The 27,077-nt window shown below is 42.9% G+C and overlaps 1 protein-coding gene across 6 annotated transcripts in view; it reads left to right on the top strand.

The window, feature by feature from the left end:
- Positions 1 to 19,530, top strand: part of NNT (nicotinamide nucleotide transhydrogenase) — a 78,531-nt gene extending 59,001 nt beyond the window's left edge. For all 6 annotated transcript variants that reach the window (XM_037164672.2, XM_053657417.1, XM_037164644.2 and 3 more), the window contains 3 exons: positions 15,333 to 15,451; positions 16,683 to 16,798; positions 18,547 to 19,530. In XM_037164672.2, coding sequence (XP_037020567.2) covers positions 15,333 to 15,451; positions 16,683 to 16,798; positions 18,547 to 18,696 — 385 coding nt within the window. In that variant the 3' untranslated portion in view covers positions 18,697 to 19,530. The remainder of the gene's footprint in view (positions 1 to 15,332; positions 15,452 to 16,682; positions 16,799 to 18,546) is intronic.
- Positions 19,531 to 27,077: the final 7,547 nt, after the last annotated feature.

Here is a 27,077-nt window from a genome sequence, read left to right as displayed (position 1 = left end):
GAAAAGATGTGTTGAAGGATCTCGAATGATTTTCCTAAAAAGAAATGGTCTCTCTGTATTCAATCCACATGTGGGAAGTCGGATGTATTAGCAGTGCCTTCTGTCACCACAGTAAATGTTTAGGAGATGAGTGGCAAACAGAACGTGGAGAGAGAAGGGAATGATTCATTTGACGTTGCTCTCTGCTTACTGCTGGTCAGCGGTGTCCTCTAGGTGTCGGGGAAGACGGGTCCAGTTTTAGGTGGGCTGGAGAGGGTCTTACGGCTGCTTGATGGTTGGAGAGGGTCTTACAGCTGCTTGACGGGCAGCTTGATGGGAGGCAGGACATGAACGGAGAGGAATGAGCGGGTGGAAGAGAAGACCTGAAAAGGGAAGGGTAAGACCCCTGGAAGTTTAGTTTCTGATCTCATCGAAGTTTGCATTTTGTCCACGAGGACGTACACACTGCCATTGTCGGGCGGCATCTGTCACACTGCCTGGGAAAAGTCATTATTTGACTGAAGATTTATGGGAGATATTTAACTGTGTTAGTAGATAATAGATTTTTTTTTTTTTTACTATAGTAGGTCGAACTTCCCACATGGGCTTTGTAACAAGTTATGTAAATCTCATGTTTGATTTAAATGGGGCAGAGCTGTTCTTACTAATGACATGATGAATGTGAATTACGTATTTTTCCTTTCTTCTGTGTGAAGATTTTTTGTTTTAATTCGAAGGGAATCATATGAACTTTGTTGATTTTGCTTCAAGCATGTCGTCATCTTTTCCGAGCAGAAATGCGTATTTTCTTTACAGAGTTAGGAATACGTATGGACAAGCCGCTGGCTGCTTTTTCAAGAGACAGACTGCCCTTTTCAACAGGAGATGGCTGCCGCGGTTACCTCGGGTTTTAATGAAAGAAGTCTGTATTTACAGTTTTGCGGTCATCTAGCCCTTTCATCACCCCTGGCGCTCCCGCTGTGTTCATTGAGCACAGCTGCAGGGCTCTGGTTCGAGGAGCGCTTTGCGCCCCGGGACCCCAGCGTGCCCAGCGAACAGATGTGGTGACGTATTCACCCTGTCTCTGGGGGAAAGGTGCCAGTGTGGACACACGACTGTCATCAGCGAGTTATGTCCACGTGGCGCCAAGACAAATCGAATCTGTCACGCGGACTGTCTGACCTCATGGCCCGTGATTGATGGCGAGACGCCCATGTGCCTTCCCTTTGGCTGCAGCCACAACATGGTCATGGGCAGCTGAGGGAGGGTGACTCGGCCCGGCGTTGCTGCTGCCCAGGTGCCCAGGTGCCTCTGGAGCTTACCTAACCTGCCCTTGGTTTCTGAAAGCATTTCAGGGGAAAAGCTTATTTCCCCTGAAGGGAACGTTTTTTGTCCTTATTTCCTAATCCTTGCATTGATATGATAGGCTTGCCCTTATAAAGTAGAGCTAGCTTTCCTAGTGAATAATTCCTAGAAAGAGGTATAATTTTTTTTTAATAATCACTGCTTGAGTTTCTTTTTATGAAGAATTACTAGCTTGGATTATCACAGAAGTTTTTGAATTTATCAAACCACCTTTCAACTTCTTAAATTGACTAACTGATGTTAAATAGTGCTTTCATATTGATGTTCAACTATATCTTTCTCTTCCTAATTTATTGATAGAAATTTATTACTGGGCACTGAGACTGCAAGAATAGTACATTAGGCCAGTTTCCACTCTCAAAGTTTATAGTTGTAAAGAAAGCGAATCTGTAAACAAAGGAAGCAGCCGATGGACTCTGTTCACCGGGACCATTTGCAGAAGTGGGGAAGGAAAGGCAGGGAGAAGGGCAGGTGACCCCCAGGGACATTGCAACCCGCTTATACCACCTGTCACGCAAAGGTTTTTTGCAGGTTTTTAAAAATAAGTATTTTTTCTTCCTCTGTCTCTCAACACCTCTAGCTGCCAGTGGTACTTAGAGTTTAATAGTGTTTTACGGTCTTGTCTGACATGGCTGTCAGTGTAAATGTATGTTATTTTTACTAAACCGTTTGTTCTTTGGAGATTCTGAAAGATTTTGTTGGTCTAACCGAATTTTCCCATATTTCATGAATTAAATGTAGTTGAAATAAACAGAGTTCAGCTTTCTTAGATTTGTTAAGTTTTGGGGGTGGTGGAGAGGTGAGACACGCAAATTTATAAAGCAGTAAAGGTAAGTGTCTGCCAGGAGAACAGGAAGTAGGCCAGAGAGAAGGTTCGGTGTAGTGTGTGGGCAAAGAAGCAGACGTTATTTGGCGTTTCACGCCAGCTCTGCAGTACTTTCTTTTCAGACGTGACTGTTCGTGAGCATCAGTGGCCATTCACTGAACAAGTGATCAATCACACACCGCTTTGTGCCAGGCACTGTTCCAGGTCTGGAGGACGTGTCCGTGAACGCGCAGATCAGCACGAATGATGCTGTGGCGTTCACACTCAGCGGGAGGTTGGTTCACAGGCTTTCAGGGACTCTGAACTGTGAGTCGCTTGTCACCCCATTGTGTTTCCAGCTCAGCTGTGAGTTGAAACCAAGTGTCACTTTCAGAGTTACAACTGGCTCTGTTTGGTGACAAGTTAGCCAGTGCTTCTGGTTTTCTGAAAGAATATGGAGTGTTTCTTTGCCCTCCTGAAAAACATGGTGGCCAGAGAGGGCGGTGTGAAGGGGGTTACTTGTAAGTGACACTTTTGGTGGAGTAGAGGAAAACCAAAGAAAGCGTGGGTCTTCATTCACATCTCTGTCCAACCTATGTATGGAATTGCCGGTGGCCTCTCAGGTCAGAGGTGACTGCGGTGGCCATCTTCCTTCTGGGTTTGGACTGTCCACCGAACTTCCTGTCTCTTTACACCGTCCACCACAGAAGACTGTGTTAAAACCCCGAGACTTATAACACCTGTTATAAGTCGTGCTTTTATAACACCTCTGCCAGCTGTGCATTGCAGTCTCATTCTTTGGAAACCCTGACTATCAGGGTGACTTTGGGTTCTTAGTGCTGGTATTAGTCATAACAACCCCCTGAGCCGATTTTATTCAGGAAGGTCCGTGCAGAGGCAGCAGAGTGGAAAGAAATAAGAGCCCCCTCTCGTTTCGTGCTCTGACCCTTCAGTATCTTGCCTATAGTTTGCATTTCATGGTGCTCACCGGCCACTGCGTTCCAAGAGTCATTCAGCAACATCAGACAGAATGATGCAGTTATGTGCAGTTTCCACCAAATCCCTGCAGCACGTCAGAATGTCATCATCTAGGACAGCAGTGGCCAAGTAGAAGTTTGGCTTTTTCTCTGATACCATTCTTCACAGTCTTGCCGGTTATTTTGAAATAACTGCTTTAGTAGTTCTTCTGATGGTCTTTGGGGTTTGGTGGCTGGATTGGGGTAGGTGGTAGAAAAGCTGTATTTGGGCCCCATCTTTCATACTCTCCTCCAAGTGACGTGGTTCGTGTTTGCACTCAGTGTCCCGATTGCATCCTCTTCAGGGGACGTCTCATTCTTTGGGTGTCCTCTGTGTCCCAGGCCACATGTCCTCACAGAAAATGTGACCATCACCCTTCATCAAACATTTCCTCATTCCTCATCATAGAACAGGTTCTACTATTCTCTACCAGAAAAATTGCGCCCCTGAGACATTTTTGTGAGCTCTTTAATCTTCATCATTTTCTTCCTGGAGAGAGACAGGCCATGGCTGAACACCAGGCTTCAGATCAGAGCAGCAGCTCAGCCCTCATTTGCTGACAGGAAGATACATGCTGTTCTCTCATCCTGGCGAATGGAGAGTCCTAGGAAATGAAACGAACTTTTTTTTTCACTTGGAATCGTGTGAGTGAGTTTGTTTGGATCACTGCTTGTAGGAAGGACTTTCACAATTTTGAAAGCTGGATGTCTGTCCTTTTGCCTAAGGAACTTCACCAGAAAGTTGTTTCCCTCGCCCCTGTCATTAATCAATCAATCCGGCTTTGTGGATGTGGTCTACCTTGGGAGGAAGGCTTTTTCCACTTTGCTACCATGTTCCCCTTGAGATGGACAGTTCAGCCCCACCTGGCTGGTCCCAGCCTTTCGTCAGCGAGGGGAGTTCACATCACAGTGACCCTCCTTCCTGCTTTTTCCCAAACTACATCTGTTAAAATTAGTTCTTTAAAAAATAGCCTTTTCTTGCACTTCCAGTAAGTGACATGTAACTGTCCATCAGCAATTCAGATCAGAATGTGACAAACCAAAGCAACCCACCTTTTTCAGATGCCACCTTCCTCTTCACTGGTGAAATACACAATGTAATTAAAAAATATTGACTAGAGTAGCAAATCTTCTTATTACCTCCACAGGCCCTTCTCAGAACGGAGCGCTGCCACAGGCAAACGCAGAATGAAAGGTCCTTAATGTGTAGCCTGTTCCAGGGACTCCTCGTTGCAGCCCAGGGCAGCTCCCAGCCTATTCTACAACTGAACAACATGTGCCCTTGTTTGCTACAATGTTGAATGAAGGGTTCCCGCCTTAAACAGTTGGATTGGAGGATCTTTAAGGTCTACATTCACTTTTAAGGTTTTATTGATTTATAAACATTTATGATTCAAAACAGGAAGAATAGGTAGGCTTCCAACAAAGGAAACCTCCTTTTCTTTTTTTCCTTTGCTATGTCTTTTTTTTCCTAGATAATTTGTCTTCCTCCTTGGAGCTGAGAATAACATATTTCGGTAAATGTGGGATGATGATACTGCATAGGCAGAATTCTAGAATCCTATCAATGCACATTGTCCTGTAGTTGGACTTTTTAAAATAGAAAACACAGTAACAGAAAGGAAATTAGCCCTTTGAATATCTTGGGTATGAACATGGATTTTGCACAGCGATTCCCAAAATGACTAAAGAGATTAAAACAACCCAGAGACCCTTTTCATTATTTATTTGCAAGAGGTTCTAAAATGGAGAAAACACTCTAAATACTTTAGAACAGGGCACGGTGTCCCTGTGTTGGGGTACCTGGCTCTCCTTGGTGATTTGTTACTGGACTGGATCTGGGTATTTCCATAATGCAAGAAGGAGAACGTGGTTCATTTGAACAGTTTTGGTGGGACCCACATGGCTGTTTTATACTCTGGAATATTCCCGCATATCCGAGAACAGCTGACACAGTGCACCCTGGTCAGGACACATCAGTGTCCACACAATGGTCGGGACGCATTGTCTCCGAGGCCTGTGGTTGTAGAAGTTCCCATTGTTGTGTCCCCTTTAGAACATGTGGTGTCTGAAATCCAATGTGAGGGAGTAGAAACGTTTAAGAATGAAATTCATATCATGTAAGAGAGGCTTAAGGTTATGGTTTTTTAAGAAGTTGCTTCTTCACCAAATTTTACCCAGTTCATACGATATTCATGGATAGCTCTTGCATAAACTTTTGTTTGTTTTTATTCTTTCTTGATTAATTTAAAAGGCTCTGAAGATCAGGTTGTTTCCCTGGAGTAGATTATTCTAACAAAAACCCACCCCAAAAACAAAACTGTGCCTGGGTCTATGTTTCCTGGTGAGCGAAGACTTAGCCTTTATTGTATAATGTTGTATGAAAGACTTTATCATTTTCACATATGAGAGACAGAAATAGCAAAAAGTATTAAAATTTTTCTCACTTCAAGATAATTGAAGAGACAGCCCTAATTTGATGACGTTTGTCAGCTGAAGAAATAATACTTCTTGCTTAATAGTATCAATGAAAAGGTTAACTATGGCCTTTTGAAATTGATTCTGTCAAAGTTGATCTGTATTTGAATATTAGTTTTGACCAAGTTCCCAATGAGTTCAGTGTTCACAGTTTTGCCTCAGTCCGTGTTGACGATGAAATTTCTCTAGTCTTGATGTAGTTGTAAGTACAAATAATTTCTGTTTTTGTTGGATTATACTGATATTTACTAGAATTTCAAGGTAAAAACTAGAAAACCAACTTCGAAAATGCTGATATCAAACCAACATTTGTTTTAATGTAAAAATGTGTTTCTTTTTATGTAAGTGATCACAAAAATGTGCGTTTAAGTGAAAAGTTCAGGTGAACATTAAATTACCAAAATGTGCCCTGGCTGGTGTAGCTCAGTGGATTGAGCACGGGCCTGTGAACCAGACAATCACAGTTCAATTCCCAGTCAGGGCACGTGCCTGGGTTGCAGGCTGGTTCCCTGCAGGCAAGTTCCCAGCAGGGGACGTGCAAAAGGCAACCGTACATTGATGCTTCTCTCCCTCTCTCCTTCCCTTCCCCTCTAAAAATAAATAAATAAAATCCTTAAAAAATTACCAAAATGTACTTGAATATAATGTCATGATTACAGGTTATATTTACCAGCCATTGGTTGATCTGAAGAGCTTCATGTGCAAAGCCCTCTACAGAGGCCGTGTCACTGAAATCGCACAGTGATCCTCTGGTGACTTTTTTTATCAGTCACACTGCACACAAGGACAGAAGACACACAGATGTAAATCGTCCACATTTTTTTTATCCTCACCTGAGGACATACTGAGTGATTTTAGAGAGAGGGGAAGGGAGGGAGAAAGAGTAGGAGGAAACATCGAACATCAATTGGTTGCTTCTTAACTGGCTGAACCCACAAACTAGGCGCATGCCCTGACCGGGAATCAAACTGCAACCTTTGGTTTACAGGACGATGCTCAGCCAACTGAGCCAACCAGCTAGGGCACATTGTATGAAGCAGGTGTTTTGAACTCAGGCAGTGGGACTCCAGAGCATTTACTTGCTACTCTATATGACTTCCCTAAGTCCTTTGTCTAAAAGGAGATGTGGAAAGTTTATGAGTTAGCACACCATGTGGGGCACACTATGTTGCTTAAAACCCTCCTCATCTTAGTTGACCACTTGGACTTGAGTGCCAGGCACCTTTGGAACTGCTAGATAAGCTGTGGCTCTATGCTCAGGAGCTCTCCATCTGGAGCGTGCAGCTGTGCCCACCAGTCAGGAGGACACGGGCTTGGGAAGAGCAGGTGCATACTGGCAGCGTGGGGCGGCGTGGAAGATCCGTGGCTTGTTTCAGTAGTTCTTTCCCTTCTGTAGAATATTGTTGTGGTCAGGGACAGTCAGCTCTGTTTTGTTAAGCATGTACACAATAAAAAATATTTTTTTTGTAGTTCAAAGGGAAGAAGTAAAAGGCTAGTAGGTTTTGCAGTTTGGAATTCTGGATATTCTTCAGGTGGTGATGGAACATTGGTGAGCTCCGGCCAGCAGTTCCTGGAAATTGGCGGTGATGGCCGACCGATGTCTGATATAATTAACTTTAATACGTACTTTGGAGATTCGCCAGTTACGTGGGCCAGAATTGTTACAAACTCACATTGCCTCATCAGCGTGCACATACACATTTCTATAAATGTAGCGTGTTCTGTGGTTTCTCTCAAAACATTGGCATTCTGTTGTAATGGCCTCGCGTGTGTTTTTCCTCCAATCTAAGCGTCTTAGAGTTTAGTGTAATAAATTATCATGCAAACAGATATAAAGTGATCTGTCCTTTGGGACGCTCAGCATCACGTGTTGGTTAGCTTTGTGATTATTTACCCTTCACAACCAGCTCAAAGGGAACATCGTCTTCATGAAGTCTGCACTTAATCAAATATTACAATAATAACTAATACATTTTGAGGTTTTTGATTTCTAATTTGGTCCAAGGCACCTAAGTGAAAGCATGAAGATGATATAGCTAGATGGATTAATCTGAAGGTAGGTAAAGGCAGTATTAACAGCAAATAAAGTTAAACAAAGAAACAAAAAACTGCAATCAAGGAGGAATACAAAATTGAAATCCAAAAGTAAATCACAAAGTGTATATTGTCAGCTAAAGTAGAAGCCCTAGTTCATGGCAGCTAGGGCTGGAAGGGGAATTTGTGGTAGGCTGAATAATGGCTCCCAGATAACTGCGTCTCTCAGTCTTTACAGTCTGTGAATGTGTAGCCTTACGTGGCAAAAGGGACTTAGTAGGTTGAGATGAGGAATCCGAGATAGGGTAATTATCTGGAATTACTCAGGCATGTCCACAGAGTCGCCAGGGTCCACATAAGAAAGAGGAAGAAAAGTCAGGGTCAGAGAAGGAAATGTGACAATGGAAAGAGAGGTCACAGTGGTGCAGCTGCAAGCCAAGGACCGGGGGCAGCCTCCTGACGCCGGAAAAGGCAAGGGATGGATTTCTAGCAGAAATGTAGCCCTGCCGACACCTTGATTTCAGTGCAGGAGAACTGGTTTTGGACTTCTGGCCTCCAGAACTGCACGAGCATTAGTTTGTGTTGTGTTAAGCTGCTAAATTTGTGGACATTGGTTACAGCAGCAATAGGAAACGAATTCAGACCTTACATGTCATGTAGTACAATGACTCTTCTTAGTCTTAAGTCTCACCAATCAGATTTTAGAAAAAGGAAGGGACCCCAGGAAAGCAGAGAATACTTACTTGTGATCAGAAGGATTGGGAGATTAAGTTTTTGATGTCCAAGACTATTATTAACATGTCAAAGGACTCTCAGATGAATAATTCATAGCCATTAATACTCCAGGATTGAGGTAGAGCAGTGTCTTAGGTTCTGGGAGTCCTGAGTCTCACCTAAGCTGCTCCTTCCTTATTAGTAGTTCAGAACATTGGTTTTGACCCCTTCCCCGCTCCCAAACCTGCAGGACTGTCCCAGCTGCCAAGACCGGCTTTATCATGCCAACCAGCCATCCTTCGCATTTCTGTGTGAAATACTCTTCACTCCACTTTGTGCAGAATGGGTGGTTAGTACATCAGCTCTCTCTCCCTGACCCAGAGAAGAAGTATGTGACGTTCCCTCACTGGGGCATTTGGTTTAAATTAACAGAAAGATTAAAAAAATTAATTCCAATTCTTTCTTTCACATTTGAAGACCATTTTATTTTTTTCTGTTTTCCAAAAATGAGGACTATTTGCTCAACTTCTGTTTTGTTTGGTCTGCTTGAAAATAATGTTTTGCCTTTTTTCTAGCCTGCCAACTTTTTTTTTTCACTCTGTGCTGTTTTCTAAGTCTTTGGGTATTTTGTGTTTTTCTTGAACCTCTGATGCTGTTAAGCAGCAACTCCCTGAACTAAATCTGGTTATTTAGTGACGTCATTGGGTCTAGTCAGGGACAGAGGTAGGAGCGCTGGTTTGCGAATGTGGGAAAACAAACCTGTATCAATTCGGAATGTTGGCTCTGAACGGACACGGTTGAAATACAAACTGACATGACCCTTGAATGAAAGTCAGCTGACTAATAATACGTTAGAACCTCTGCAAAGTGAAACGACCTTTCTAAACTACAAGTTTTGATTTTAAGATGTTCTGTTTGCAATTGTTCTGTTCCATCATTGTTGAAAACAAAGGACGCATCAGGCCCCTACAGTTTAATTACAGGATCTCTGCCGTTGTTGGACCGTGTTCCCTGGGCCTTTGGTTCTCCCACATAATACTTAGAAGAATGCCCAGTTAGCACCCGCATAGACCAAACAGTGCATTAAAATAAGAAACGGCAGTTCCAGTGCTGCAAGTTCTTCTCGGCTGAGACGTAGTTTGCTAATCTTGGTAATCTGGTTTGTTAGGTATTTACAAGGAGCTGTTAGCTGAGGAGAAGGAAAAATACGGACTCTGTCCACTTAATCAAATGCCCGTGGTACAAAAAGTATAAATGTTTACTGTTTCTAATAATCACTCATTCTTTTTTTAAAATATATTTTATTTATTTATTTTTAGAGAGAGGGGAAGGGAAGGAGAAAGAGTGGGAAGAAACATCAGTGTGTGGTTGCCTCTCATGTGTCCCCTGCTAGGGAACTGGCCTGCAACCCAGGCATGTGCCCTGACTGGGAATCGAATCGGTGACCCTTTGCTTCACAGGCCCGTGCTCAATCCACTGAGCAATACCAGCCAGGGCATAATCACTCATTCTTATTGATCAGTTTCAATAAAATAGCTCTCAGAGAAAGCAATGAACTTTAAATATTTTTCTTTCTCTATTGAGGTAAGAGTAAGGGATGGGCAAATTGCTTTGAGTGCTGTTTAAGATCTTGCAAATGCCCCTCATCAAATTTACTCCCTAGATTAAATGCATGCTGCTGAATTTTATCCAAACCAATTTTCTTATGGTGGTTACAAAATAGTAGCTTTATAGCCCACCACATTTATCAGCTGATGGTCTACCACTGTAGGGTAAGTCTTCCTCCCTCCCTCTCTCCTTCCCTTCCTTATTGACTTATGAGTTTGTTATCAGTCTTGACTCATGAATTTGCATTTTCCCCAGTGGTTTATAGTCTATTGCTATCCTTATTTATTTTGCTGTTCAAATTACTTTCTTCTGTTTACATACTTTAGTGTCCTGCATGCCTTTAAAGCCACATGGCCAAGCCTCTCTCTCAGGTGCATTCATTTTGTCTTAGGCTCTTCTCTCTTTCTCACTTTAAGCAAGGATCACACACATTCAGTCTTCCCCCTTTTTTAAAATTTGAATTACTACATGTAAGTGACCTTCCCTTCTCTAAGCCCGATGATGTATTTTTCTCACTGCTGCTGTTGCCCATGAACCTAAGATTCAGCCATCCCATCCTAGAAGACAAGCTTCAGAGTCCTGGACTGAAGACTCAGGTGCTTGTTCACAGAGTCATGCACCTTTGAAACTTCCCTTTAGCGTGTCTTTTCCTAAGGCCATGGCCACCAGCAGACCGAAGAGGGTGTGTTGGTTATTTTAATACAGCGCCTTTTCTTTCCAAGTCTGTCTTTTTACATTCATGATTACAATGCTGTTGTTATGCAAATATTAAAATGATATTTATGTTTGTATTTAAAATCGAGTGGTTATCTCTGTTTACTTTGGTACCCGGAGACATTTTTTTCAAATGTTTTATTGCCACTGTAAAAATATTGACATTTTGAAGCGGCTGCCTGAACGTGGAGGCGCCTGCTCGGAGGTGGCGGAAAGCAGCTGTGCGGGACGTGCCTCGTGTTTCTGCCGGAAGGAGTGTGAGCGTCCCTTGTCACCATGTGCCTCCCTGCTCTTGTTTTCAGGAGTGATCAAGAAGTCTGGTGTGGAACAGAGGATGGCATTAGGATTTCAGCAATATTGTCATTAGAGGCTGTTTTTAGTTTTCTTACTCAGATGTTGAACTGTTACGTTCCCAGAAATGGTCGGAGAAATTACGGTTACAGAATTAAAACTGGGTGAGAGGGTGAGGTTGGGTGAGCACCTTCCGCAGTAACCAATAACTGCGGGGCTGCAGGGAGCTGCTGAGGGAAGAGGTGGTGACTTCCTTTCAAGTGAATCTTAGCTGATTAATAGTTTATTTTATCCAGTTCGTTTCTCCTACCCAGCTGTAGTCATGTTTTCGAAGTCTCCTTCCCCAGCATTTAAGGGGGTCTGGTAAAGGCTTTGCATGGTTGTAGTACTTTGCACACAAGAGACATTTTCTTTCTCCTATGTCTATGTGTCCATGCAAATATTTAATTTTTTTAAATAGCTTGTAGCATTGTTGAACATTTCTTGGCTCTCAGTTTTCTCAAAGCACACAATAAATTGGATCTCAGAACTCCTTATTTCACCCATTCGAGCAGAGATAAATAGGTATTTCTCAGAGCTCCTCTACAGGGAGTTTTTATAGTCCTGGGCCTGGTGTGGACTTATACCAACAGCTGGTTACTGCTTGATGGGAAAAGTGAGCAGAGAGGGTCATTAAGTGACTTGCCCAGCATCATACAGCTGGTTAACCTAAGCTGTTAATTAAGCGAAACCATCTCTGAAATTGCCTGACTCTACTGACTACATCGTATAGTAGTTAGAAGGTCAGATTCTTCAGGAAGAAGGGCCTGAGTTTGAATAGCAGCTTAACTATTTACTAAAAAGGTTCAGCAAATTGCATAGTACATCCTAAGGTGTCAGTCATAGCCACTATGTCAAAATGTATTCCAGCCCCTCTTATATACATTCTTTTTCTTGCATTGTTGCTTTTATTTTTTTGTATTTTATTGTTTATACTTGCATACATTCCTGCTCACTTTTTTGGATATAGGAATGCAGCTCTAAAACCCAGTTTATTTAAAGTAAATAAGTAAAGTCTAGATTTGAATCAGCTACCCTAAATTATAATTCTTGATGGAGTTTGTTAGAGACAGACTAAAATAGTAGCTGAGAAATAACTTATAAATGATATCACAATATAAAAGCAAGACATGTTAATTTATTACAACTATAGTTAATTTAAACTGTACATTCTCATAGAAAAATATTAAAAGGAGAAATAAAATTATGCTCCATTGTATAGCCACCCACAGATGACTGTTTTGTTTCCTCTTATCCCGAGTTCTGTTGTTGTTTTTTAAACATAAATTGGTTATTTAGGAGCATTCAGTGATCCCAGCAGGAAGATTATGTAAAGGGATTTGGTAAAAGAGACTGTCACTTGATGTCTCTTCTTTTTTCCAATCACGAGCCTTCCAGTAACTCAGACTCTTCATGATTGTTTTTTTTTTAATTTCATTTAGTTATTTTTCAAGTACAGTTTTTTGTCTATTTCTCCCATCCCAGCCCCCCCACCCGTGCTCCCCACCTCCCTCCCATTTCCTCCCCCCCTAGTCCTCATCCATGTGTCCTTCATACTTGTTCCTCCAAATCCCTCCCCTTTTTCCCCCTTAAATTCCCTTCCCTCTCCCCTCTGGTCACTGTCCCCTTGTTCGCTATTTTAGTGTTTTTGTTTTTATTCTGCTTGCTTGTTTGTTTTGTTGTTTAGCTTCCTGTTAAAGGTGAGATCATATGGTATTTGTCTTTCACCACCTGGCCTATTTCACTCAGCATAATGCTTTCCAGTTCCATCCATGTTGTTGCAAAGGGTAGTAGCTCCTTCTTTCTTTCTGCTGCATAGAATTCCATTGTGTAAATGTACCACAATTTTTTGATCCATTCATTTACTGATGGGCACCTAGGTTGCTTCCATCTCTCGGCTATTGTAAATTGTGCTGCTATGAACATTGTGGTGCATAGGTTCTTTGATATTGATGTTTTATGATTCTTAGGATATAATCCTAGCAGTGGAATTGCTGGGTCAAAAGGCAGGTCGATTTTTATTTTTCTGAGAAAATTCCATATGTTTTCCATAATGGTTGTACCAGTCTTCAATCCCACCAACAGTGAACTAAGGACCCCTTTTCCCTACACCCTCTCCAATATTTGTTGTTTGTTGCTTTGTTTATGATAGCCATCCTGACCGGTGTAAAGTGGTATCCCATTGTGGTTTTAATTTGCATCTCTCTGATAGCTAGCGATATTGAGCATTTCTTCATGTGTCTCTGGATCTTCTATATGTCCTCCTTGGAGAAGTGTCTGTTCAAGTCCTTTTCCCATTTTTTAATTGGGTTAGATGTCTTCCTAGAGTGGATTTGTGTAAGTTCTTTGCTGCTCTTTTGAGAAAGAAGAACAAAGTAGGAGGGATCACAATACCTGATATCAAACTGTATTACAAGGCTACTGTAATCAAAACAGCCTGGTACTGGCATAAAAACAGGCACATAGACCAATGGAACAGAACAGAGAGCCCAGAAATCAACCCAACTCTCTACAGTCAATTACTATTCGACAAAGGGGGCAGTAACATAAAATGGAGTAAAGATAGCCTCTTCAACAAATGGTGTTGGGAGAACTGGACAGCTACGTGCAAAAAAATGAAACTTGAGCACAAACTTACACCATACACCAAAATAAATCAAGGTGGATAAAAGACTTAAATATAAGCCGTGACACCGTTAAAGTCCCAGAGGAGAACATCGGCAAGAAAATCTCAGATATTCCACGCAGCAACTTTTTTACTGCTATGTCCCCTAGAGCAAGGAATGTAAAGGAAAGAATAAACAAATGGGATCTCATCAAAATAAAAAGCTTCTGTGTGGCTAAAGAAAACAGTATTAAATTAGCAAGACAACCAACTGTATGGGAAAACATATTTGACAATGATCCCTCAGACATGATTGGTTTTAAAGCCGTAGAAAAGCAGCAGCCAGTTTCTGGGTGGCGTAAGGCCAGTTTGTAGCTCCTGCGTGTTAGTCTGTGCCCAACAGGACCTGTGTTGGGAGTGGGGAGGGCGGCCTGGCTGGGCGGCAGTTCCTGCGTGGGCAGCAGCGCACTGTCAGCGGCCACATGTTTTGTGAGAGGCGGTGGTGTGTGTGCTGGCTGCAGATGCCCACGCAGACGGGATGTGATTTTCTTGCTGGGCCTTGTGCGTCTGATCACAGCCAACATACTGTGTTCCCTTCAGGGGACTGAGGGTTGAGCTGGCCATTGCCAGCGGAGGTGGGGACAGGTAACTAGGACATCCTGTTGGTCACTGAATAGTTGAAAGAACTGAGGATGTTTTGCTTAGGCATCCTAGGAGAGCTGAAAGCGACTCCCATGTGGGAGAGAGAGCAGACTCATGGTCCCAGATGGCAAAACTGCGGACCTGGGAGAGCCCGAGGTGGGGGTTCTCCTGGCTTCCTGTAGTGAGTGTGTGTGTGTGCACACACATGTGTGCTATATGTCATCATCGGGATTGTGTAGTAATGCAGTGAACCTGAGGAAGGAGTAAGTTTCTGGTCATGGAAGGAATTTAAGCTGAGGCTGGGTGGATCCCAGCCAAGGGATTCTATAAAACACATTCCTTCACTGGACTCATTCATTCACTGGCTTACTCACTCTTTACTGAGCCCTTCCTGTGCGACCGGCACTGCCCAGTGAGACAGTGATCAATACGGTGGGGAAGAGTCGGATTGAATGACTGCAGAGACCCCACTGTGGCTGATGCTTCAGTTTCTTTCGCAGAAAGAAAATCGCTCTCTGAAAGATCGAAGGCCATAACTATGTACATGATGATTATTTATCTTCTCACTTTTGAACATAGAGGTCAACGTTGAATGTAGAGCCAGATTTTGATGGAGTACTGTTGATTTTTCATGCCAACTGCTTAATGCCATGCTGACTTCCATAAGTTTTTAAAGATTCAAGATATATTAGAAAGTATAACAAAAGAACGCTGCTTATTAAATGTAAGGAGATATTATATAGTAACATTGTTGGAGGTTCATTGTACTTAAAACATACATAGAAGAGTCAGGTTCTGAAGTTACACTTATTTTCCCGAGGGGCGTTCTAGTTTGTGTATACGGAGCTATGAATCTCCAACTTCAACATTTGTAAATTGACCGCATATCTGGGCTGATTCTGTTCCTGCCTGTAGCGATGAGATAGTACCAGGGGAGGAAGAGGCGCCAAGAACAGCCTGTGCAGATTGGGATGTGATTCTGGGGTCTCTGTGCACTTCGGCCTGTCAAGTAAGGCCAGCTGTTGGCTTGTTTCCTGTCCAGGTTTGGAATCCACCCCGTGGCCGGCAGGATGCCTGGCCAGCTTAATGTGCTGCTGGCAGAGGCCGGGGTGCCATACGATATTGTGCTGGAAATGGACGAGATCAACCATGATTTCCCAGGTAAGTGATGGGGCTGAGGGGGACATATTCTTAGTGTGACTAAAGCTATGCCCGTCTGAAGACATGGGTCGTGGGATCACAGAAGACCCCCTCGTCAGAGGAAGAGGAACCTGCTCCCAGTAGGGGTGCAGTGGAAGCCAAGTAAATGAAGCAGTACTGATTGAGGGTCACCAGATTTGGGAGCAGCATAGCTCACTGTGTCCCTGTGAGGAGAGCGGAGGGACACTGCAGGTCCTGGGCGGTGATGCCGAGCCAACAGTGCATGTGGGGTCTCGGAGCCCACCTGGCTTTGAAATCCAGGCCCTGACTCTCTCTCGTGATCTTGAACTAGGCACCCAGCCTCAGGTTCCTCATTTGTAAAATTGCTGTTGATGATTCAGTGTCTCATTTTTACAGTGTTTATTGGTTTCCAGTTGTATCGATTCACGGTCAGTAAAGCGGGTTTCTTTTTCCTTTGGGGCACTAGGACTTGGCTGGGTAAGGCGCTGAACTTCGTGGCTGTCCCTGGGTGTTGACTGTGAATGACATTTGGCCCAGAATGGTCTTTGTTAAAATTAAACCGGTTCCCTCTGGCAAGCATCCACTGTAAACCTAAAAAACATTGTTTATTAGAGAAAAACAGTGAAGTTGTGTGCACGTCTAGATTCACGTGGCATTTGGGGGGAGTCCTAGGTAGTTCGCATTATAGTGTCTAAGGAGGGCATTTAGGCCATCTTGGTTTTATGCCTCCTTTCCGATTTCATTGTTGCTTAATTATGTGTGAAAGCTGCTGGTTCCGGGGCTTATGGACACAGCTTTAACGTAGTACAGACTCAGACCATTGTCTTTTAGACATCAGATTGCATTTCACTGGTCACTTTAGAAGTTGAAGGTGGAATGCAAACATTATAAAATAATGTAACTGGCAAGATCACTTTGGGATAGTGAAAGAACCAGGTAAAGTCACATTAGGTAGATTCACTGTGCGGAGCGAAAGCATAACAGCGCACACGTTCCAGCCAGGATGCTCAGGTTTCGACGCAGGGCGTACACGCTTTAGCTGCGAGACGCTGGCTGAGTTCCTGAACCTGGTAAAGCTCTTTGTACAGCCCCTGGCAGGTACGTGGGTCTTGTAAATATCAGCTTTTGTTGTCACTTGTTTTATCAAGTCAGATCACAGTAATTTGCCTGAAAAGAAGTGAAAGCGACTCCCTTGAGGTCCATATTTTCCCTTTTTTCTTTTCTTATGCAGACACTGATTTGGTCCTTGTCATTGGAGCTAACGACACTGTCAATTCGGCGGCTCAGGAAGACCCCAACTCTATTATTGCAGGCATGCCAGTTCTCGAGGTCTGGAAGTCAAAGCAGGTACTGTCCAGACTTGGGCTCCGTTCTGTGGTCAACACTCTCTTCAAAGGCACATGCAGAGCTTTCCCGGGTCACTCAGTGAGAGGTGATGAGGCTTAGGACGCCCAGGGGCTGGAGTGTGTTTAGGGTCCAGTTCTCTCCAGGCAGCCTCTGTCCACTCCGTGGTCACCAGAGAATCGGAATGAATGCTCTGATCCTAAGTGGAACTCAATGGGACCGCGTGGACTGGTGAATGGAGTCGGTCACCCCTGCTGAGACGAGAGCTCTGGACCAAGTCTGACTGAACTCCAGCGTGAGTCCAGGGAAGCCGGTGGGTGGCTTCTCTCTGGGACAGTGAGTCAGCGTCACCGCCCTCGTAGATGCAGATGAGCGCATATCTCCATTTAATGTTATCGAAAGGGAGTTTCGATGTTGTTATGGGGTGTCTAGAAGGAAGGGGCCTCGGAAATCCAAACAGCAGCATGGTGTGCGGAAGCACATTCTGCACGCGCAGGTCACTTCTGAGCGAGCGGGTGGCCAGGCGGCAGGGAGCTCGGAGGCGCGTCAGTTCTCCTCTGCCCCAGCAGTGGGCCCGTCTCTGTGCCTCTCCCGAGCCATAGCTGCTTTTTAAGAACTATAATTACAGCCCTGGCTGGTATAGCTCCGTGGCTTGAGTGTGGGTGGCAAACCAAAGGGTCACTGGTTCGATTCCTAGTCAGGGCACCTGCCTGGGTTTCGGGCCAGGTCCCCAGTGGGGGACACATGAGAGGCAACTGCACATTGATGTTTCTTGTCCTCTCTTTCTCCTTCCCTTCCCCTCTGCCTAAAATGAATGAATGAATGAATGAGTGAATGAATGAATAAATAAATAAAAGAAAAAAAGAGCTATAATTACAGAATGTACACCTTCCCTTTCAGTTTGTTTCTCTTTATTGTGTATACATAAATTTAAAACTTAATATTTGTGGTACGTGAGTAGCTATGCTGTGTACTGGCTCATGTGACAATGATGAATTATTGCCGTGGTCCTTATTAACATTGGAGAGTTTGCAGAGTACATTACTGTACTAATGCTGTTTGAAGCGTGAGCCTGCTGCTTTCATTTTTGGATAGATGACCTGTCCTAGAGGACCACAGAAAGGCTCTTCATTTCTTAAGGACTGCCTGCATATTGAATAGGGCGTCACCCTCCATCATCTGCGTGATCATGAACACCTGTAGCTCATCAGCATTCGAGATGGACCGACCCCTCCCACTCTGTTCTGTGATGTTTTCAGTTATTAACACTCCCCTTGGGACAAGCTAGATTGCTCTTTGAGCTTTTGTGTTGGAACTTTCTGATATATTTCGCCAAAGTGTTAGAATAGGAATCATACCATGTTTCCCACTAAACTGCAGTTATTTAAAAATTTTTAGTAGAAGCCTATGCACTCTGTTCTCTTTAGCCCATTCATAGAAAAATGCTCATTTTTCTGACTAGTAAATACCATGCACAGTCTTTATGGACAAAAGTGCTAAGAAGAAAATCACTTATAATCTCATTCAGTGATAAAATATTGAAAAAACTTTTTCTCTCTTGGGTATAAAAGTATGGGGCCATTTAAAAAGTTAAAGTTCATACAACGTAAGCATGCATTACAAATGCTCCTTGTGTATTTGAAAAGCCTCTCAAAGCCTGTTCCACGTTAGGGTAGGGCCGTGTTCGTGTGCCTAGCACCTCCTAGCCAGGTCTGTTAAACGCACTCTCTGCCTTCCTCTTCGGCCCCCAGGTCATTGTCATGAAGAGGTCCTTGGGCGTTGGCTACGCCGCAGTGGACAACCCCATCTTCTACAAACCCAACACGTCCATGCTTCTGGGCGACGCCAAGAAGACGTGTGATGCCCTGCAGGCAAAGGTTCGAGAATCATATGAGAAGTAACTTTCAGAGGTGACGCTGTTGTCTAAGGAAGCCACCTCTCCAGTCATGGGAACAGGTGACGCGAGTGTCACTAGAAACAGCCGATACACATCTGGGGCAAAGCTCTTGGAAGATAAGGAAGGCCCTGAGGAAAGCAAAGCAGACTCAGGGGGACTTTTCAAGAGCAACTATCCCTCAGTTTTAAAAAAGGATCGAAAATTCTAAATATCTTTCTGTGCATATTTTTTTGGTGTTATGAATAAAGAGTATTTTCTAAAAGGAGAAAGAGCAGCCTCATTTTGTATGTATTCAATTTGGATTTTTAAAAATTCCTGCTCAGTAGCCAGTAACGTTTTAAGAAATTAAGTCTAGGATTTGAAGATTTAACCCAACCTGGATCTGAAAAATCCAATGCGGCGTAAACATCACAGGCACCTGTGTTTATGGTTTTTCAACAAATGTGACTAATTTGAAACTTTCATCGACTCCTGAGCCACCTCTGACCCCTAACCGTAATCTGGATCATCCATATCACACTGGCTTCAGTTTTCCAGACTGTGCTTTCAATTGTAGATTTCTGGGGTGTGTTTTCTCACTTCTACTTTAATTACTACATTGAAGGATGAGGTGATCTTCCAGCGATGCTGGAAGCAGTTAAATCATCCGCTTTGTGTGTTTCATTAGAACACCAGTGAAACATAATGTGAAATCAGTATTAGTTGTATTTTTTAAAACCCCATTTGTAATTGGAGCCCTCTTTAATTTCAATCAGTTTATAATGTGTAGTACTATACTAAAGTGCACTTGAATGGAATTCAACTATTTGCCTAATAAAATGAGTTCATTATGTTTGCACAGTGCTGTAGCCATTGTCTCTGGCGACAAAATGCTAACGTTGAGTAGCTCTGCTTGTTATTAATATTTGGGGAAGACTTGCTACTATAAAATAAATGAAATTAACATGTATTTAAAGTTCCCTTCTCAAGAAATTGTTAGTTTTATTTCCCAAATCAGAGTGTGCTTTGAAGTCTTATGTAATTGATCACGTTTGGGAGAAATGGTAGCACTTTTTTTAGCTACCTTTTTGTTTGAGCACCAGTGACGATCACATCTTTGTTTTGCAGTAGAAGTGTAGATTTTTTGTGTGCGTATGACTTTGCTGTATTGCCAGAAGCTCTCTATAGGTTGGATGTGTGATGATCATTTACAATATGTGTCTCTCTATGTAATGGGGCACTGAGTTTCTTGAAACAATTATTAACACATAAGAACTATCTCTAAAACAATGACAAAGAAATAACTGGTGAGAAGGTTTTTACTGTGATGCTCATGTTTCCTGAGTTTACAACTCACAATACCTGTTGGTTTGGCCAATTTCTGTTTTGCTATGCGTGAAATTAAGGTTGTCTGTATGTGTGTGTATTTGTTATAAGGCAGAAATGACTCCTTTTTAATTTTTAAGTGATAAGTGCAATTTGTTAAGGGGGCTGAGGTTGTAAGTAACCTCAAGACTGAATTATATTATGAGAGTTCTACTGGAAGAAAGTAGGTAGTATCGCTGTGCCTGTTTACTGTTCTCAGGGTAGTTGTAGATTTTTCTGGAGAGCAGCAGCTTGAATTTTTTTTTTTTTTAGGAAATTCCTCTATTCATTGTAAACCAAAGGAATTATGATTGGCTTTATTAATTTATTTTCATCATTTACATGAAACATTTTTAAAATTTAGGACGATGTCATTCTTTGATACTCAGTAATCCTGTGTTATCAATTTGTGTTAGTTGAATTGAAAATTTATGCTCTGTTTTTTTTTTTTTATTTTACTTTTTGGTTAGGATGTTTGAAGAGTTTTTTGACACATAATTTCTTAAGTCAATACTCCAAAAGATTGTTGGTCTTGGATTATTAATTATGGTGAAGTCCAAAATCAACAAGCAATTTCCATCTCTTATTTTTATTTTTTTAAAATCCTCACTCGAGGATATGTTTATTGATTTTAGAAAGAAAGAGAGAAAGAGACAGACAGGCAGACAGTCATGGATGTGGAGAGAGATCGGCTGCCTCCTGTGCACGCCCCGACTGGGGGTCCAACCCAAAACCTCGGTATGTGCTCTGACCAGGAATCGAACATGGAACCTCTTTTTGGTGTATGGGATGATGCTCCAACCAACGAAATCACCAGGGCTCATCTACCCTATTTTTAAAGAAGGTTTTATTTATTTATTTGTTTGTTTGTTTGTTTATTCGTTCATCCATCCATCTATTCATTTATTTATTTATTTATTTATTTACAGGGGAAGGGAGGGAGAAAGAGAAGGAGAGAAACATCAACACGTGATTGCCTCTCATGTGGCCCCCACTGGGGACCTGGCCTGAAACCCAAGCATGTGCTGGGAATCCAACCAGCAACCCTTTGGTTCACAGTCTGCGCTTAGTCCACTGAGCTACACCAGCCAGGGCCTATCCTATTTTATTGTTCCTCTTTTTCTGATCGGTCATACAACTGATAAGAAATGACTCACTTTTATTCTTGTATTGTTGACTGTATCTTTTTGCTATTCGAATATAAATATCTCTTTTTATTCCTTAGTATTCTATAGTCTGGTGTGGGATGAAAAGAAAAAGTCACTCTTAGGCAGTGAAAAGGTAATATTGATTTATCTTTTAGGCCTTATTAACCACCCTTTATTTTTTCCTTCTTAAATCGAGAGCCTGTGATGAAGTGACTCATCTAAGGAAAGGGCATAGATAAATAAATATATAATTTTTATATATTATAGGTCTACCTTTCTAATTTTGTACAGATTTCTTTAAAAATTTTTTTTAACATTCTGTAACTTCTTTTTCTAGTAATTGGAATAGAGAGGACAGTCACTTTGTGCTTTCTGGCCTTCCCCACGTCAGGGATAGCAGTTAGATACTTGGTAGAGGATACGGAAAGTGGGCCATGGCCGCTCCGATTCTATTCAGGTCATGACCACCCTGTCTTGTCGATTTTGCTGTTTTCTCATCCAGTGCAAATGTGGGATAGATTACAGATCAGTCAGCTTTAGGGTTTAGTTCAATTTATCTGATCACATACACTTTTCTGAAAAATAATAACTCATAACCCCTGGGTTCATCTGACTTACAGGCAAATGCTCTAAATCCCCGAAGGCCCGAGTCTTGCGAAGTAAAGCATTTTAGTGCTGGAAAGTTGGAGAATAGTTCAAATATCTAGTTTATAGCTCTGGCCAGTTTTTGAGAGCCTTTGCAAACAAATGTTATAGGGTCAGAATGGTAAAAATTCCCCAAAACTCTTCACAGGAGTGGCAACAACTTGCGTAATCCAGCTGCTCTTTAGATTCTCAAAAGAATTAAGTTAATTAATAAATAAAGAGGAACAAAAACTTTCTTATGAAACTTTGTTTAGCAAAGCAGCAGAAATGGTAATACTGAATTTCGAAGCCCTCAAGATCGCCGTTCTTAAACTCTTGTCTCTTAGGGACATACTGGGCCAAGGAACTGAACTGTGTTCTTCATTATTCAAGTGATTATAGACATTGAGCACAGTGTGTGGTGTAATTCTGGATGGAAATCTTTTGGATTCTGGTAAAACAATGATGTAGGTGATGAGACAAATTAGATATTTGAAACTCTTACATGTAATTATTAAGATAGTGTTAGGAAAAAATAGGTCATAATAGATAAGTTCTTGGGGCAAGAGTCAAAATCATACTGGAGAGGCAGAGGAAGGTCAGTGCATGATTATGGAGAACTTTAAAGTCTTGAAGCCTAAGTAATGGGGAGATAATACATCTTTGTCATGTTGATTGTCAAACCCTTGTTCTATATAAAGTATTTGCACCCCACATTCTTGCCAAAGATTACAACCTTGAACTTTGCTTTCCAGTTCTTTCCAAAGCCTATTTGTGAAGCGTAATACTCATGGAAAGAGTGCCTCACAGATGTGAAGTCCACTTTGCCCCTGGGTATCTCACATCCCACCCGCAGATCCAAGCAGACCCTCAGGAACTGGGCACTTGGACAGCGTTGTTTGGGTCACGGTGGATGACGGAGACGTGAGGTGCTGGGATGGAGAGGGTCTGAGCGATGCAGCCCCCCAGGATGACTAAGTTCAGGGGCAGGTCCACATGGCTGCCATAGAGTGGCAGAGAGCAGTAGTGCTTGTCTTGGGCTGTGAGAATTGAGGCGCGGCTGTGATTTGGAGTGTGCAGGTGACTCATAGGGTGATGGTGGCTAGTTCCTTACTGCCAGCATGGAGTGAAAGGGGAAGTGAGAACTCAGAGAAGGTGGTTGGAGTTGCTTCTGGATGCTGTTGTACAGGTGGAACACGAGGATCTAACCAACCTTTTCTCTGCCTCCTGCCCCTGAACGAAAAATGAAAACCACGGTGATGGGATGAGATGTAGGGAATAGCAATGACCCATGGACTGGGACCATGTAGACACTGAAGCAGGCCATCATTTTCTACCCTACTTTGTTTTTGGTTTACTATAGGAAAGGCAGAACCTGGAAACTCCTACAATAAGGTGTACAACTCGACTTTGCCCGGGAACTTTGGTCTAAACCAGGCCTTCTCTGGAACTGATTTTCTAAAAGCCAGTGAGTTGCTACAAGCCAGCCTTGTTTTCCCTCTTCCTCCTCCCTGGAGGGAGCGCTCTTTCCACTGGAGCACGGTGCTTCCACTTCTGCAGCAGGGCCTTGTGCCTGGTCGGCTCTCCTGAGACCTTGTGAGCCTCATCCTGCCCCCCAACACGGGCAGTGGCCTTGCTGGGTTGGAGCTGCATGGGCCCACCTGGAACTCCCCAGAGGCCTGGGAGAGAGGGGTCTAAATAACCCCCTTCTAGCATGTCAGGACGGAAGTGATTTTCCCCCCACGTGCTCCCTCCCCCCTTTCTGCAGTTTCAGTTTCCATGGTCAGTCGTGGTCTGAGAATATAAAATGGAAAATTCCAGAAATAAACAGTTTATCAGTTTTAAATTATGCACTGTTCTGAATAGCCTGATGAATTTTTGTGAGTCCTGCTCTGCCCGCCCCCCTGCAGATGTGAATCACCCCTTTGTCCAGCATCTCCACCCTGTACATGATGAGGAGCCGTTGTGGTTGTCAGATTGACTTTGTGTTCAAGTAACTTTTATTTTACTTAATTATGGCCCCAATGCCCAAGAGTAGTGATGCTAGCAATTCAACTGTTTCAAAGGGACGTGCTTCTTTTAAGTGAAAAGTTATGTATGTAGAGGGAAGACCAATGTATGGCAACATACAGGGTTGGGTACTCCCCCTAGTTTCGGGCATCCACTGGATCATAGCTCTCTTGGATAAGCTGGGACGGATACCCTCTGAGTTTGCTGGGGTACCATGCTTCAGAAGTTACTCGTTAGAAAATGCATTTTAAAGGTTTCAGGGCTTTACTGATTCATGGAAAATTTTGTTCTTGCAAATTATAGCTAACTCTGTGGTTTTGTCCCTTTGGTCTATAAATGGGCATGAGATTTAGACATACTTCAGGTCCCCCCTTGTGTCTGATTGGGGATAACTGCTTCACTGCTGTTGGCTATAATTATGAAACTTGGAAACAAGTTTCATAGAGATTAGAATCATTAGTGTAAATGAGACCAATAGCACATTCAAAGACTATAACAGAAAACCTGATGAGCATTCTGTGCCCATAAGAATTTTGAAGTACCTATGCTGGCTTTGGTCCTTGCTGTAAGCATCTTATCTCGGATGTTGCCTGTACCAGCGGCACCAAAGCGTGGATTTTGGAGATGAGCCCAATACTAGTAGTTACAGAATAGCATTGCTATGGAGGTGTGACTGTTTTCTGCATAACAAGTCACTTTTGGTCACAGTTATGTTTCTAGGGTTCATGTCACCTTTTGGTAAAATGAGCACAAAAGATAAGTTTTCTTCCCATTGCCATACAGAGTGGACAGAGGGCAAAGCATCACTATGTATGTTTCACACTGACTGTGTGTAGGCAGTTTTCATGGACTGAAAGTGTATCTCAGCTTTGAAAAAATTCTGGATGGAAAGACCGCCCCTCATTCATGTTGGCAGCTCGATGGGTGAAGCATAGTGAGAGTAACTCCTAGTTAACACGTCCTCATCTTGTGCTAAACAGCATCCTATCCAGGCATCCGTAGAAACTAGCAGAGTGGGACCAAGACGGATCCGGCTGAGAGCAAGACACACGTGACTACTCGGTTGGCGTCTGTCACAAACATCTAAGGTAAGGATGCCATTCGTGAAAGGGAAGAATCATATCAAACCAAACTGTTTAAATATATATGTCTTAACCCAGCTGCAGGGCCAGCAAGAAGATGCCAACTGCTTACAAGAGGACAGGAAGGAAGGTGCCTGCCGCCTCCCAGGAGGAAGCACGCGCCTGCTGCTTCCAGACAGCCCTGCAGACCCCGTGGTTTGCCCTTCTTCCTTTCTCTGTTTAAGCAGCCGCTGCCATTTGTGCCTCAAAACAAAAGCCTAAATCCTCAGATGCTTCTCTTCCTTGGGAGAAGATAGAGGTGGCTTTGGCTCAGGTCCCCTGTCTCCTCTTCCGGGATTTGCTTTCCAGGACCCGACCTCCTCAGCTTTCGAACCAGCGTTGCCTCCTGACACTTTCCCATCTGGTGGCCACACGGGGCAAAGCTTTCTGCTATGAATTCTCATTGCCCAGGTCATTCACTCAGATGTGGCAAAACAGGACTTTCTTTTTCCGTAACCAAACTGAATTCTTCTCTTGAGCTCCCATTTTCCCTGGGGATGGGAACTTGACCTTAATCCTGGGTGTTTCCTCGTCCTCATTCTGCCCCTGGGGGTACGTCTTTATTCAGAGGCCGAGTGGGGTAGTGACTGAGGTGAGTTACACAGATTCAAAGGGTGAGTGGAGTGGGTCGGGTCCTTGGTCTTCACCTGTCCAGTCTGACATCCCCTGAGATGAGTATTGTCCACCTAGTCTTGGTTACATTATCTTTGCCCATTGACATCCCCTAGTTCTTCTGTGGGCTAAACGGGAGAAAAGAAGTTACAAAATGTTTAAAGCATACGGAATAGGAAGGAACAAATTCACAAGGTAGCAGGTATGGTAATATGCATATTATGGCAAATTTATCCATTACCACAATCTGTCTTTGGGGTAAAATTTTTAAAGAGTTTTATATGAGAATGGACTATTAATGTATTTGCACAAAAAAGTAGTAGGTGTTTTATTATTTGGATAATTTGAAATGGAATTGATTCAAATGCCTTTAAGTAGCCCTGGCTGGTGTGGCTCAGTGGATTGAGCATGGGCCTGTGAAGCAAAGGGTTGTCAGTTGGATTCTCAGTCAGGGCACATGCCTGGGTTGTGGGCCAGATCTCCAGTAGGGGACATACAAGAGGCAACCACACATTGATGTTTCTCTCGACCTCTTTCTCCTCCCCTTCTCCTCTCTAAAAATAAATAAAATCTTTTAAGAAAACCAATAAAAACCAAATGCTTTTAAGGAAAGCGTTTAGAAGAGCCATTTGATTATTCTTCTGAGGCTGACTGAATTGCTTTAGATATCTGCATTTCAAAAAACTGAGTGAGACATTGAATTGTTTTGGAGAAGGCCTTTTCTTTCTTGCCCCTTGCCCTGTGAGGAATATTAAATGCTCTATCATCCAATTTCAACTAGTTTATCAGCAGTGCTTTGGTATTGAATTTATAGCCAGAAGTTGAGAAGAACCATTCATTCACAGTTGGAGCACATCTGAAACAAAGATAGAAGGGTCAAAACACAGCTCTTTTGATAATTATTGTCTTCTTAAGTGCACAAGTTTGCATTTTTAGTCCATCTAACTTTTTGTACTAAAGCAACTTTTTAATAAATGGTGATTTCTGGTGTATGTTATTAATTGTAATTTTCGCTGGAGAAATTGGCGCACAAACAAATATCACAATCTTCCCATAATTACTCTGTGGCAGATGGAACAACAAGAACCATATCTTCTGCCAATTAATTATATTTCTTTCTTAAATTACTCGTGCTTGGTCATTTCAAAAAATGTCATGGTTCCTATTTTGTACATAAGCTTTTGCTCCTCTGGAATAATATTTTTTTTCTCCCCAGGAATAAAGGAAGTTGAACAAAATGGAACAAAGAAGAAAAACATGTTTAAAACTGCCACGATTTAATATTTTCATGCCATTACCTGAGCGTGAAATTAGAACTGATTGCAAAGGAGAATGTAGGGCAATAAGGTAGAGCTTGGCCTAAAAGCTGCTTCTCACGTGCGAGCCTGTGGGAGGAGGGGCGTGTCCAGGGGGTGTGGACTGGACTGGACATTCCCTCTGCCCTGGAACACACACCTCCCGTGGCACGGAGTTGGGGCGGGGGGAGCCCCCAGGGAAAGAGAGACCGAAGGAGCCTTCATGAGGTG

Source organism: Artibeus jamaicensis, unplaced genomic scaffold (assembly GCF_021234435.1).
Source record: "Artibeus jamaicensis isolate MK-2021 breed Jamaican fruit bat unplaced genomic scaffold, CSHL_Jam_final scaffold_369, whole genome shotgun sequence".
Classification (NCBI taxonomy): domain Eukaryota; kingdom Metazoa; phylum Chordata; class Mammalia; order Chiroptera; family Phyllostomidae; genus Artibeus; species Artibeus jamaicensis.
This window is presented reverse-complemented; position numbering and strand designations above follow the sequence as displayed.